We start from the raw sequence: 14,807 nt of genomic DNA, 5'->3' as shown, positions 1-14,807 counted from the left end.
TTGATCGAATGGGATTGTCAAGAGGTACTTCTTAGGCGGGCGGTCTGTAGCTACAACTTGAGCTCGGGCCACATCGCGAACTTTTCTGGACGTCCCGCATTATTATTGAATCCTCAACGGTGATTTCGAGCCAGTATCCCCCCTGAGCTGCCTGCTTTCCTCCCGCCGGTAGCCACCTTCTAATTATCTATTATTCATCATGGTTCGTCGTCTCTTATACTAACACTTTAATTTGCAAAATGCTGACCACCTGCAGGCGTCCTTCGCCAATCCCACACAGATCTTTGCCGATGATGTTATCGAAGAAAAGGGCGAGAATGCACGTCTGTCCGCCTTTGTCGGTGCCATCGCTGTTGGTGACTTGGTGAAAAGCACATTAGGTCCTAAGGGAATGGACAAGATCCTTCAGTCAGCGTACGTGGGGGTGGTCTCCTGGCAATGCGGGGTTTGCTGTAAATGAGCTTGCAGAACTGACTCTCGGGGGTAAAATAGGTCAACCGGCGACATCCTCGTAACAAATGACGGTGCTACTATCCTCAAGTCTATTGCCCTCGATAACGCCGCGGCCAAGGTGCTGGTGAACATCTCCAAGGTCCAGGACGATGAAGTTGGTGACGGAACGACATCCGTGACGGTGTTGGCAGCGGAGTTGCTGCGTGAGGCAGAGAAGCTCGTGAACCGCAAGATCCATCCTCAGACCATCATCGAAGGCTACCGGATAGCCAGCAAGGCCGCTCTGGAGGCCCTTGAAAAGACTGCCGTCGACCGAAGCAAGGATATGGAGGCTTTCCGGAAAGATCTTCACGCTATCGCTCGGACAACCCTCAGCTCCAAGGTGCTGGCTCAGGACCGCGAACACTTTGCTACTCTCGCCTGCGATGCAGTTCTCCGGTTGAAGGGCTCGACCGACCTCAGCCACATCCAGATCATCAAAAAGGCCGGCGGCAAGCTCGGCGACTCGTACCTGGACGAAGGCTTCATCCTTGACAAGAAGATCGGCGTGAACCAGCCCAAGCGCTTGGAGAATGCCAAGATCCTGGTTGCCAACACCGCCATGGACACTGACAAGGTCAAGATCTTCGGTGCACGGGTCAAGGTCGAGTCAACGGGCAAACTGGCCGAGCTGGAGAAGGCGGAGCGCGAAAAGATGAGAGCCAAGGTTGAGCGGATCAAATCTCACGGCATCAACTGCTTCGTCAACCGTCAACTCATTTACAACTGGCCCGAGCAGCTGTTCACCGAGGCAGGTATTGTGTCCATCGAGCATGCCGACTTCGACGGCATTGAGCGTCTTGCCCTGGTCACTGGTGGCGAGATTGCTTCGACCTTCGATCACCCCGAACAGGTCAAGCTTGGCCAGTGCGATGTTATTGAGGAAGTTATCATTGGCGAGGATACCCTCATCAAGTTCTCGGGCGTGGCTGCCGGTCAGGCGTGCACCATCGTGTTGCGCGGTGCCACCGAGCAGCTTCTCGATGAGGCAGAGCGATCTCTCCACGATGCTCTGGCTGTTCTCTCTCAGACTGTCAAGGATCCCCGGGTCACACTGGGCGGTGGCTGTGCCGAGATGGTGATGTCCAAGGCCGTCGAACAGGCGGCCCAGAACACCACCGGCAAGAAGCAGCTGGCTGTGGACGCATTCTCCTACGCTCTTCGGCAATTGCCTACTATCCTGGCCGACAATGCCGGTTTGGACTCGAGCGATCTGGTTACAAGACTCCGCCAGGCCATCAACAACGGCATGACCAGCTCTGGTTTGGATTTGCTTACCCCTGGCGGTGGTATTGCTGATATGCGAGAGTTGGGTGTTGTGGAGAGCTACAAGCTGAAGAAGGCGGTTGTATCCTCGGCATCAGAAGCCGCGGAGGTAAGCATGGTCGTTTACTTGATTTTCAGAAACTCTTAGCTAACGATACCCTACAGCTTCTCCTGCGTGTCGACAACATTATCCGGGCTGCTCCTCGCAGACGCGAGCGTATGTGAAGGATGGGAGAAAATAGTCTGTCTTCAGTACAAGATTTATGATACAGCGCGAATGATGATAATAAATTAAATATCTCCGGGCCTGATCAGCAAGTTTGAGTCAGTATTCTCCTCATGTAGACCTTTTGTCTGTCGTCATCCCAAAGAAAGTGCGTAATACTGTGATCATTCGTCTTAAAAGATAATACATATATGGCTCAGGGCGCTGAACATTCTTGGGATCAGCCCGCTGCTTCCCCGCTGCTTTATTTACTCGAAGGAGACAGTGAGTCCGCAGACCTAAGAACGCATACTGTGGCACATTTGATTTCTGATCGTCCCAGTAGGACAGCAGAAGCACTGATCTTGTCATCCGTCATCCCTTTGTAACTTTCAAGTAAATAAGAGGGATTTTGATGGCTTCATTCGTTTTTACAGTTGATGATACGATCCAAACGTGTACTTAAGGTAGACTTGTAGAGAAGCATGTAAAACATGTCAAATGGCTGGGCGATTTAAGCAACGGGGCCAAGGTCTTGGTGGTTAGCGGCTGCTATTTTTAGCCGGGGGATCTGAGAGTCCTGAGGGACACAAGACGACGCTCCTACTCCGCAGTTGATAGCCATTGTGAGTAATAGATCATAATATGGTTTCTATCCAGCCTTTTACTTGATGCTTGATATACAAATTTCCTTAATCCTTGGGCTCCTGAGAGGTATTTGAAGCATAAGGATCACTTGCCTATTTTGTACAGTAGCAGTTAGCCAAGGCGATCTCAGGTTCCACTGCCTTTCCGACGTTGGACCGCTGGAGCCAGTGAGAGCCTGGAGGAACAGGCTTCTGGGGCACATTGCGCGTTCTTTTTGCAGCGCAGATTCATGGCACTTGTGACAGTCCCTGACCCGGACTGTCCGAATGCGGGTTTGATTTTGCTTCGAGTGGGGATTTTCTCTTCAAGGGACCAAGAGGACCAAGACCCTGAGTCCCAGAGGCTTGTTTTCTTTTTCTCTCTTGGTTTTTTGGCTATCTAGATAACTGTCTGATAATCAGGTGGATATCGTGCCTCTCTCATCGTAATTTCAGGGCCATCCTTACTTCTTCTTACTGAATAGAGTCTCACTAGTCTGTCCATCCTGGCTGTGCATTTTTAAAGTAGATCCTAAGGTACCTCCAATCCTTCATGTATCCGTACTCTGTACTCTGTGGGCTTACTATCTTAGCTGCTACCCGAGGGTGATGTCGTAAGGTAGTGGATTCCCTGCATTCAGCGAATGAAGCATCCGATTTACAATTAATCCCGTCTTCGTACTGACATTGACAATCATAATAACTACGGGTAAATTAACTAATAATCAATCCCTTCGAACCATCCATCCTTTGACCACCTGCGCTCTTTTCCCTCCCCATCCTTTCTTCCAACCTCTGCTTTGTCAACTTCTGTGAGGATTTGTCCATCTCCCTCGTTTGTCCGCCCCTCCATCCCTTGTGCCTTAAATCGTCTCGTCTTTCCTCGGCCGCCGATCTTTGTACCTTTTTACATTTTTTTTATTTTTTTCGGCTCCGCAGTGACGTCGCATGGCTACTCGTTAGTTCTTAGTAATCTACCTAGTACCTACCTTCTCCGGACATTCCTGGCATTCTTCATCTGACCTGCCCGTCTCGCGAATTTTTGCGCTCGCTTGCCTGGCGCCTCATGCGCTCTTACTGATCTTGATTCGATGCCCCGATCTTTCCAGTCTCTTGCTGGATTTTAATCTCTTGTGATCTCCGACAATGAATCTATCGCGGCGGATGTGGACGAGCTTGGTGGCTGTCATCCTTGCCGGTCAAGGAGCGGTCACCGCGCTCGAGCTTGACATTAATGATGTTCGTATGTATATCGCCTCATCTGAGTCCAGGCTTGCTATGACCTGTGTCGCAATTGCTAATCATTGGGCGGACCGCAGAATCGATCAAGAATGCGGCTGCGACGGCGGCCTACAACATGATGAGTAACTACACTGGCAACCAGACCGGCCAGATTCCTGGAAAATTGCCCGATACGTGGTGGGAAGGCGGCGCCATGTTCATGACTTTAATTCAGTACTGGTACTGGACCGGCGACACATCGTACAACGAAGTCACCAGTCAGGGTATGTACTTTCAGAAGGGCAACAACGATTACTTCCCTTCGAACTACAGTAACTACCTCGGCAACGACGACCAAGTCTTCTGGGGATTGGCCGCTATGACTGCGGCGGAGCTCAACTACCCCGAGGAAGACGGCCAGCCGTCGTGGGTGTCGCTTGCGCAGGGTGTGTTCAACACTCAGGTGCCGCGCTGGGACACGTCCACCTGCCACGGTGGCCTGCGCTGGCAAATCTCTACGTACCAGGACGGCTACCGGACCAAGAACGCCATCTCGAATGGCGGTCTCTTCCAGCTTGCGGCACGACTCGCGCGGTATACCAACAACGAGACATACTCGCAGTGGGCGGAGAGAATATGGGATTGGTCTGCGACGACGCCGTTGCTCAAGGAGTCGGACTGGACCATCGCCGATACCACTACGACCGAGACTGAGTGTACGGACCATGGAGACCTTCAATGGACGTATAACTATGGTACCTATATCAGTGGTGCCGCTTATATGTATAATTACGTACGTTCCGCACCCTCTCACTCGAGACCTTGTTATAATGCTATGAAATAAGGAGACCGGACTGACAAGACATAGACGAATGGAGGCGACAAATGGAAGACGGGTCTTGATGGCTTACTCGGCACCACGTTCTCGCGGTTCTTCCCCTTCCAGAATGGCATGGTCATGTCCGAAATTGCCTGCGAGCCGAACATGAAGTGTGATCGCAACCAGGACTGTTTCAAGGGCTTCCTTTCCTCCTGGTTAACTTTTATGACCACCATCGTCCCGTACACGTCGTCCGAGATCATCCCAAGGATCCAGCAGTCGGCACTTGCGGCAGCCAAACAGTGTTCTGGCGGTACGAATCAGACTGTCTGCGGGCGGCGTTGGCATCAGGACACCTTTGATGGAACGAGTAATTTAGAGGAGCAGATGAGCGCTTTGAGCGTTTTTTCGTCCACGATGATTGCGCATAAGGTGCAGGCTCAGGGGCCGTTGACCGCAGACACTGGAGGTACGAGTAAGAGTAACGCGAGCGCGGGCACAGGGACACAGCAAGCCGCCCCTCAACCGCAACCAGTCACAACGGGGGATCGTGCTGGTGCAGGAATTGTGACTGTGCTTTTCCTCGCTGGTTGGATCGCAGCAGTGACCTGGATGGTGTATGGGAGGTAAAGACGTCCAGCGATCCGCTTCCATGTTACGCGATCATGATCTGTATATAGCTGCGGATGTTCGGCATCTGAGGAGAGCACATGGACCCGCGTCCTCCTTTAATCCGCCCCTTTTGTGCTACGGTTGCCTGTTACTATTTGTATTCCATTGGACTTGTGTGACCTCCGATCTAGGCTTCTCTGTGATAAGGTAGGAGTTGAGGCGTCCGGAGCAGCGAAAGATCTTGATAATTTCAATTCTTCTTTGATTATGGCTTTTTTCAATACGGAACACTGTCTTAGCGTCTAATGAGTGACACATACAGTGTAGGTCCGTGGCTCTCATACAGTAAGTATATCTTCTGTTCCTCTCTATGGACTCTCAACCAGACCAACTGTGTGACGCGATGCTCCTGAAACTAATGATGATGGAAATCTTCTATCTAGCCTGGAGAAAGGTCGCCAGACATTAATAAAACCACCTATTTAGGCTATCCTGGTAATAACGAACCCCATTCCACCTCCTAAATTGCGGTTGAAGACAATTCCATGTGAATGATCTAGGCTGATTCCTCCTCAAAGAACTTCAGTACAGTATCATTACCAGCGAGGGGCTATGTTTCATCTTTCGATCAATCAGCATTGTTTATTAGAGCCTTGCCCCACTCACACCTTGAAAGGAATGGACGTATTGTAACCTGGATTCTCCCTGGTCTCCGTCTCCTACTAGGCTGCTCATGAGAGGGGTACCTTGGCTTTCCCACCTACCTTACAGAGTACGCAGCTATTGGACAGAAAATCTACTTGACACAGGCGTAACTGTAAGTAAGCCATTAATTGTTGTTGCTTTGAGCATGTCTGTGGGGGTGATCAATTACTTTTTAAAAATTGACAGCGGGCTATGTGAAGTGCGGAGGCAGTGCGACAATTCTCCGTGGGCCGGCGCCAGTCAAGACTCGCCCTTACACGACTCAGCCCTTTCGGTCGCCTTCCATCGGTGTCACAAGAAATATGCATTACCCTAAGAGTATATTATTGCGAATTCTTGGGGTGAAAATGGCCTATTATATTGGTCTGCCTCGCGTTATTTCAGTACTTTAGTTCCCCTAACTCCCCCCTTAGTTAATTCATTCCTTCTCCTTGAATTCTCGCTACGGGTTTTTTCCCTTCGCACACTCGCGCTTTTTGATCTCTCCGTTCATTCCTACATCGTACGCCATATATTCATTTATTGTTCCTCTTTCTTCCCATGCCAACAGGTTCGGGTGCTCAACTACGAGGAGAATAAACCTTTATAGTCGATCTCCAGTCTCCTCCATCGAGGCCAGATCGTCCTTTGTTCCCCTCCACCAACTAGTATCGCGTCACTATTGGTTCCTGAACGCCTGAAGTGTCCCGTTTTAGTACCACGGCGCCCCCCTCCGCACTCTCCGTCCGAACCACACATTTCCACACACTTCTTTCACCGGCCTCGCTTCTCGTCATCCTGTCGTGATCTTCTCCCTTTCCCCTCGAGAAGTGCCTGATGAAAGCCTCATCTTCGTCCTACAGTGATTGATTACCTGCAAAGCCTCATCGTTTTGCCGACGTTGTAGCTTTTCACCATGCGGTGGCGGCTGCCTGGCGCCCGTACGACCCTCCCCGCCAGCGTCGCCCTACTTCTGCTCCCAGTTCTTGTTGCTCCGCAGCAGCTGCAGGAACATGATGACCTGCCCTCGACCTTGTCCGTTCCTCTCCCTCCGACACATCGTTCTTTCGACCATAACCCCCTTCCCACTATAAACGTGAAATCCAACGATGCGAGCGCCCTAGCAACCATGGCTCTGGCGGGCCCCGGCCGCGCCGTTCGAGCCCGTCCTGCCCAAGCCAGCAGTTCGTCTGCCGGCCTGGCACCGCAGCTTCACGCGCGGTCTCTGCAAGATTGGGAGGTTGAGGACTTTGTCCTACTGGCGACCGTCGACGGTTCCATTCACGCACGCGATCGCAAGACCGGCGCAGCCCGCTGGGCCCTGGAGGTCCCGAGCAGTCCCATGGTCGAGAGCATCTACCATCGAGCCAACCGGTCGAGTTTCGATCGGACTCAGCCCGAAGATGATTTCCTTTGGATTGTCGAGCCGAGTCAAGATGGCAGTTTGTATATATATAGCCCCGGTCCGGATGCGGGGCTGCAGAAGTTGGGGTTGACCGTCAAGGAATTGGTGGAGCAGACTCCCTACTCGGGGACCGACCCGGCCGTTACCTATACGGCCCGGAAGGAGACTACACTATATACCGTGGATGCACGGACTGGAAATATTTTACGAGTTTTCAGCTCCAGAGGCCCTATTACCTCTGGGCACGGGTGCCGCAAGGTCGACGGGTTTGACCTGGAAGCTGAGGAGTGCGATACGCCTTCCGGCACCCTGGTACTCGGTCGTGTTGAGTATGCGGTTGCGATACAAAATACGGAGACTGGTGATCCGATCTGCACGTTGAAGTACTCCGAATGGACGGCCAACAATCGCGACATGGATCTTCAGAGCCAGTACTTCCGGACGATGGATCAGAGCCATATTTACAGCATGCATGATGGAGTGGTGTTGGGATTTGATCACTCACGAATGGACCGTCCTCGTTACACCCAGCGTTTTTCGTCTCCTGTGGTTCGTGTTTTCGATGTCGCACGCCCTATAAACGTCGAATCACCCGAAGCAGCCACTCCGCTTGTGCTTCTATCGCAGCCCCTGCAGCCACCTGATCCAGATTACGGCTCGTTGGATGACAGAGATACGAGGGTGTTTGTTGATTGCACTTCGGCGGGCGGTTGGTTTGCAATGTCCGAGGAGACTTACCCGCTGGTGACAGGACGGGCCAAAATGGCTCAGTGCTACGAGAAAGACTACCTACGCCTCGGCCAGTCCCTGTCCAGCTTGTCAACTAGTCAACAGCGTGATGCGCTGGCCGGAGTTCATTCGCTGAATAGTCCCCGGATCGCCCACAGTATCCCTAGTATTTCAGGGTCATCCCCCCTAGAGCTAGCTAATGATACCCCCAGAGAATTGATGCGCACCCCCTCCGAATTGGCACTACCACCTGCCCTGCGGCACAGTACAATTATCCGAAAGGGCTGGGATAACGCTGTTGATATCTTCGTGACCATCCTACTGTTGTTCTTTGGTGTCTTCATCTACTTCAATTCCCACAACATACAGGAACTCGCCAAACAGAAACTGGACGTCAAGAACATTATCGCTTCCTACGCTCAGCCACCGCTGTCGACTCCCTCCACTCCTGTTGTCGGAAACCATCCTTTTAAAAGTGACGCCAGTCCCAGCAGACCGATATCGAACCTCACGGTCGAGGTCGAGGTGCCTGAAGAGCAACAAGAACGCGATGCAACCCCCAAACCGAACCGAGACCGGAGTGCCGCTGGCCCTGATTCCACCCCTCGAGTGAAAATTCGAGAACCCTCCCGCGGCCCTGACAGTGACGACGATGTCGAGGAACTGGACCACGCCGGGTCACCTGAGAAGCCTAAGAAAAAAGCCCGCCGAGGTAGACGGGGCGGTAAGAGTCACAGACGCGGAAAGAAGCCTGATCCGGAAGGTGAATCAAAGGATCGGGCGGACCGAGTTGTTGATCAAGTGAACAACCTGCAGCCTCAGTCCCGTCTGGAGCCTGACGTCCAGTTAGTGCGGACCGTGTCCAACGAGGTTGTCGAAATGGATGGTGTTCTTCAGATTGGTCGACTCAAGGTATTCAGCGACGTTGTTCTCGGTCATGGCAGTCATGGAACGGTCGTGTATCGTGGATCCTTCGATGGTCGGGATGTTGCGGTCAAACGTATGTTGGTTGAGTTCTATGACATCGCCTCTCATGAAGTTGGACTGTTGCAGGAGAGTGACGACCATAACAACGTGATTCGTTATTTCTGCCGCGAGCAAGCGTCCGGTTTCCTTTACATCGCTTTGGAGCTGTGCCCTGCGTCTCTCCAGGACTTGATTGAACGTCCGGGTGATTATCCCCAGCTGGTTCAGGGTGGCTTGGATATGCCAGATATCCTGCGTCAGATCATTGCTGGTGTTCGATACCTGCATTCACTCAAGATTGTGCATAGAGACTTGAAGCCGCAGAACATTCTTGTGGCCATGCCTCGAGGACGCACAGGGACGCGGTCTCTGCGACTGCTCATCTCTGACTTTGGTCTATGCAAGAAGCTTGATGATAACCAGAGCTCGTTCCGAGCAACTACAGCGCATGCCGCAGGTACGTCTGGTTGGCGAGCTCCGGAATTACTGGTAGACGACGACAACCGCTCCGCCATCCAAGGCGGCGAGTCTCAGCATACCGAGTCGTCTGAGCCAGCGGTTGTGGATCCGCAAACCAACAGACGAGCAACTCGCGCTATCGACATCTTCTCCCTGGGGTGCGTTTTCTATTACGTGTTGACGCGGGGTAGCCACCCGTTCGACAAGAACGGGAAGTTCATGCGGGAGGCGAATATTGTCAAGGGCAACTTCAACCTGGACGAACTCCAGCGCCTTGGCGATTACGCCTTTGAAGCAGACGACCTGATCCGATCAATGTTATCTCTGGACCCTCGCAAACGGTTAGCTCCTCCTTTTCTCCAGGCTGTTGCATATTTACTGACTCTTCCCAGACCCGACGCCAGTGCCGTTCTGATGCATCCCTTTTTCTGGAACCCGTCCGATCGTCTCAGCTTCCTCTGCGACGTATCGGATCATTTCGAGTTCGAGCCACGGGACCCTCCTTCGGACGCCCTTTTGTGTCTGGAATCCGTGGCTTGTCGTGTGATGGGCCCTGAGATGGATTTCCTACGTCTTCTGCCCAAGGATTTCAAGGACAACCTCGGCAAGCAGCGCAAGTACACGGGCTCGAAGATGTTGGACCTTCTCCGGGCCCTACGTAACAAGCGCAATCATTACAACGACATGCCGGTACATCTCAAGGCACATGTTGGCGGCTTGCCAGAGGGGTATCTGAATTTCTGGACCGTTCGGTTTCCCAGTCTTTTAATGAGCTGCCACTCCGTCATCGTGGAGCTGCGTTTGACGAAGATTGACCGGTTCAAACGATATTTCTCTCCGGTTGAGTAGATGGGTTGTTTTCGATGATTTTGGAGTATTTGATATATACTTAGACATTTACTGAATATATAAAACTCGATTGTTCATGATCGTTGCAGACTTTAATGGACATGGCGGCAGCCTCGCCTGCGATTTGCTTGCATGTAGACATGTCACAAAGCCCCTGACCAATGAGGGACTAAAAATCTCCACAGTACCTAGTATCAATCACTGCACGATATCCGTGTCTGCAGCTTTCGACATCTGTCACATTTGTATCGAGGGTGACGCTGTAGTTCATCTCTGGTAAATTTTGGTGGCTGGTGGAGCCAACCAGAGCGGTACCTCTTCATAAAGTGGTCCATTTCAGTCGCGTGGGTCACCGCGTTTTCTCTATGTCGCTTCTCACGTTGCTGTGTCTTCCCCAGACACCATCCTTTGTGTTGCTCATTCTTTAATGTTGAATATTCTCTAATTTCTCCATTGTGTTACTCTTCCTGCTACACATTCACTGAGCCAGCTATTGAGCAATTCAATCCGCCATTTCCGCGCTCTACAACACTGGTGGAAATCTTTACATCGCCTCTTTCGACTGTCCGCTATCTCGAGAACCTACGCAGTACCTAATTTACAATCCGTGCTCGCATTATTATGATACTCTGTGATACTTTTGCATAGCGACTTCCATTTCCATATAGCTGTTCCCCGGAATGGTTTTCCTACGTCTCACGGTCAAGGTCTACCCCCGCGAACAGACCCAGTCCTCTTCGTCATTTTCGATCCGCTCGTTCCTGGGTGACCGTGACCGTGATGCTTCGAGTCAGAACTCTGGACTGACAGCGGGGAAGCCGGCTTCCTTCCTGTTGGTCCTGGAGGACCCCGAGGAGGTGACGATGGGTGGATTGGCGGGCATGATCCGGGAGAAGTGGGCGAAGCTGCGGCCAGGCGCTGAGTGAGTTCCCTCCGTCCTACCAGATTGAATGTGGAAGAGGTATCGTGTTGTCGAGCAGCGCTTACGGATATCGTGTCTAGGCCCCTGGATATCAAGAAACTTGTCGACGACGAGCACGACTCCGACGATCTCGATGCCGAGTTGACCGTCGCCGATGTGTTTGTGGATAATGGTCGTGCCCGCACCGATGGCGCCGACCAGCGCGGTACAGTTCGTGTGATTCAGAAGCCGGCGCCCTATGCGCCTGTCCGGTTCCCCTCCGTGTCGCAGGACTGGGATGCCGCCGCGGAGGAGTTTGAGCGCCAGATCAAGATCAAGAAGGAGGCGGTGCAGGCGAATCTGCGCAATATTCCTACTATCGCCGAGGAGTCTCAGTCGTTTTCAGAACGCGATACACCCAGTGTCCGGGTGAATGGGGGTGCTACACCTGCAGCAACCGCGGACCGGCGCGAGCGTCGCAGGGACGTGCCACTTTCCTCCGTGGAGCAAGAGGAGATCCCCATGTCGCCTCCGCGGTGGGACGAGTCGCTTGTGCATGAGAACGACTTGCAGGATCCCCAGGGTGGAGCTGTTGCGGCTACGCCACAGCACAAGCGCATGGAGAGTCAGGAGCTGGGGGAGTCGCCTTCACCGGAACGCGTACGGACCCCAACGCCCAAGACGAAGACGTCCCCCGCGAAACGCGGCTCCGTCTCGAAACAGGTGCCTGCCACGCGGTCAATCTCACAGTTTGTCGCGGAGCCGGACTTTCCCTCGTCGAATCGAACGGAGCGTGAGCGCAGCGGGTCAGAATCGCCCTTGAGTCCGAGACAAGCACCGTCGCGGCTGGAACGGCAGTTGGATGAGGAGGAGGAGGAAGTAGAAACAGACATCTCTGAGCCGGAACGCGAGTTGGATGAGGAGGAAGAAGAATCTGATAATTTGGACAAAGATGGAGATGTGGCGATGAATGACGGCGACGTTGCGGCGACGGAGGAAGCCAAGCAGACGGATGAGCCGGTGGTGAATGGGAGCAAAGAGAGTTCCTCTAGGGGAGAGATGCCCGCGGTTCGACAACGCAAGAGAAAGAAGAGCTTGGAGGCAGAGGCGCCTAACAAGGAGCCTCGTTTGGAGCCCAGAAGCCCTGGATCGTCGGACAAGGAGAACAACCCGAGCCAGTCCCTGTCCGAGCCACCTGTCAGCAGTCCATTGGCCCGAAGACACGAAAGGGCACCGTCGTTCTCTGGAATCGGCCGACGGTCAAGTCTCTCTGAGAAACCTACCGAGTCTGCGAAACCCGGTCTCGGGCTGGGTATTACAAAGAGCCCCCCTAGCAAACCGCAGGTGATGCTTCCGTTGTCCCAGGAGTCGACCGCGGGAACGCCCCTCTTTTCAAGCAAAGCGTCTACGATCCGCCGTGCATCCTTGGTGGAAAACGATGCCACGCCATCCAAGCAAACACCTGCTCTGGATCAAGTGAAGCAACTACATTCGGCTTTACGGAAGGACTCGCCTGCCGACAAGTCGGCGCAACGCCGGTCTGTGTCTTTTGCCGAAGAAGAGGACGTAATCATTACGGCCTCGACCCCAATTCCGAAATCGACCCCGCAGACCAACCCCAAGGGCAAAGGGACACCAGGCTCTGAGCCCGGAAAGAAGTCGTCGACACCGAGTAATATGGTGTTCCCTACCGGTGTTCCTCAGGAACGGGTGGAACAGTTGATGCGAGAAGCGAATCAGAAATTCGAGAAGCATCACAAGGACAGGGAAGAAGCCGAGAAGATGGTTAGAGCAGCCAAGGAGCAGAATAGGGATCCGGCATACGTGCGCAACCTGGAAGAGCTCGTGGCCAAATTGGAACGGGTCCAGAAACTCGAGAAGCGGAACCGTTCCAGCGAGAAAGACAGGCTTGAGCGAGCTCGGGCGGATTTACGGGCGAAGCGTAAAGAAATTGCCAAAATGGAGGCAGATACGGGTGCTTCTACGCAGGATGATAAGCAACTGAAGGCGGACTCGTCCAAGCCTAAGGGAGATGCAAGCACACCCAAGGCGGATACCGCATCAAAGGCGAAGGGCGGTGCGAAGAAGTCGACCCCAGCTGCTGAACGAAATGGCTCCGCGAAAAAGGCAGCCGAAGCAAAGAAGGCGACAGAGCCATCTACTACTCCTACAACGGCCGAAGGCAAAGGATCGAATAAGAAGGCAGCAGAGGCGAAGAAGGCACCAGATTCGACTGCTACTCCTACAGTACCTAAACCCCGCCCGACAGAAGAGGAGCCGAAGGGCACTCCGAACGAACCTCCAGAGAGCTCCGCTGAGGACGCCAAGCTGCCTCCTGTGACGAAGATCCAGCGCGGTGACCTCCCCAAGGCCAAGACGAATGGCACGAAGAAATCCCCCGCCTCCGAGCCAATAGACGTGTCCTCCACCTCCTCATCCTCCGAAGAATCCTCGGAGCACTCTGAATCCGAAAACGAGGATGACGACGAGACCGACACCGACAAACCCGCCAAGAGCAAGGCCGACCTCCTCCGCCGCAGCAGCGCAACCCCTTCGTCGCAAGATAACGCGCGGTCCCCCGCACCCTCGCAGTCGGCGTCGCAATCCTGGGGCCAACCGATCAACGGGAGTCGCAGCCGCGCCACACTCAAGACGCTGCTCGTCGACAAGAAGAAAGAGTCCGCGGAGAAGGCGCAGCAAGCGAAGAAGAAGATCAGCGCCGCGCCGAAACGGCCGCGAAATATCTTCTCCCCTCCGTCGGACGACGATTCCGACGAGAGCGAGTCAAGCTCCAGCTCCAGCTCCAGCTCCAGTTCGAGTGAGAGTGAGAGCGACAAGGACAGTGACAACGACAATGAGAGCCATAGCAGTGCAGATCATGGGGATATCATGTCTAGTGGGACGGTGGGCAAACTGCGCGCTGCGCGAAAGAAGTAATCTGGGCCTTGCAGATGGTCTAGTTGTTTTTCTCCCTTCAGCATGTCATGCGTTCAAGCATACTTTGTAATCATTTCATGGTAGGCGGGGTTGGTTTTATCGGACTGGGAGTATGGAACTGTTCGTTCTTAGATTGCTATCTACTTGGTGCTCCTCACCATAATGGTGATATTTCTGTACAATGACTTGTGACTTGACGAGTCCACTGACATAGTTAACTGGCTCTCGTAAGCCTGACCAAGAACATAAGGCGTCCAGTAGCCGGATCTTTGAGCTACTACTAGACTGACGAGTATCAGCTTCATCTGGTAACCACGCCACAAACCCACTTCCTCTCAGTTTAACAACAGCTCTATCCAAGGATCCTAAATAAGTCATAATGCGGCTCCCCAACGGCGCGGAACAGGCGTCGGAAATTCCCCTTAAAGCCGCCCTAGAGGATGTGCGCGGGTGGAGTGACGGCAGGAGATGGGGCCAATTCAAGATTGATACTTACTGGAAGGGGAAATACAAGTATTAATTTGTGCAGGGTACGCAATCCTTTTTGTGGATCTTGGAGATCAGACGACGTCTAGACCACTGATGGACTGGATACTTTGGAGAAGGATCAACCTCGGCTCAAGCCCAGCGTATGA

At 53.2% G+C, this 14,807-nt stretch overlaps 4 protein-coding genes across 4 annotated transcripts; all 4 read left to right on the top strand.

Moving 5' to 3' along the window:
• Positions 1-199: 199 nt before the first annotated feature.
• Aspvir_006101 (chaperonin-containing T-complex subunit CCT2) lies at positions 200-1,983 on the top strand (the record flags this gene model as incomplete). Its single annotated transcript, XM_043269309.1, has 4 exons — positions 200-202; positions 257-414; positions 493-1,867; positions 1,924-1,983. The coding sequence occupies 4 exons, from the start codon at positions 200-202 to the stop codon at positions 1,981-1,983; spliced, it is 1,596 nt and encodes a 531-aa protein (XP_043125244.1).
• Positions 1,984-3,735: 1,752 nt separating this feature from the next.
• Positions 3,736-5,260, top strand: Aspvir_006100 (glycoside hydrolase family 76 protein; the record flags this gene model as incomplete). Its single annotated transcript, XM_043269308.1, has 3 exons — positions 3,736-3,832; positions 3,909-4,603; positions 4,679-5,260. The coding sequence occupies 3 exons, from the start codon at positions 3,736-3,738 to the stop codon at positions 5,258-5,260; spliced, it is 1,374 nt and encodes a 457-aa protein (XP_043125243.1).
• A 1,582-nt stretch (positions 5,261-6,842) lies between these two features.
• On the top strand, positions 6,843-10,334 carry ireA (bifunctional endoribonuclease/protein kinase IRE1; the record flags this gene model as incomplete). Its single annotated transcript, XM_043269307.1, has 1 exon — positions 6,843-10,334. One exon carries the CDS (start codon positions 6,843-6,845, stop codon positions 10,332-10,334), a length of 3,492 nt encoding a protein of 1,163 aa, XP_043125242.1.
• Positions 10,335-11,014: 680 nt separating this feature from the next.
• Aspvir_006098 (uncharacterized protein) lies at positions 11,015-14,172 on the top strand (the record flags this gene model as incomplete). Its single annotated transcript, XM_043269306.1, has 2 exons — positions 11,015-11,256; positions 11,337-14,172. The coding sequence occupies 2 exons, from the start codon at positions 11,015-11,017 to the stop codon at positions 14,170-14,172; spliced, it is 3,078 nt and encodes a 1,025-aa protein (XP_043125241.1).
• Between the last annotated feature and the right edge of the window lie 635 nt (positions 14,173-14,807).

Source organism: Aspergillus viridinutans (assembly GCF_018404265.1).
Source record: "Aspergillus viridinutans IFM 47045 DNA, scaffold_4, whole genome shotgun sequence".
Lineage (NCBI taxonomy): Eukaryota > Fungi > Ascomycota > Eurotiomycetes > Eurotiales > Aspergillaceae > Aspergillus > Aspergillus viridinutans.
Note: the sequence above shows the minus strand (reverse complement) of the source record. Positions and strands in the feature narration are given on the sequence as shown.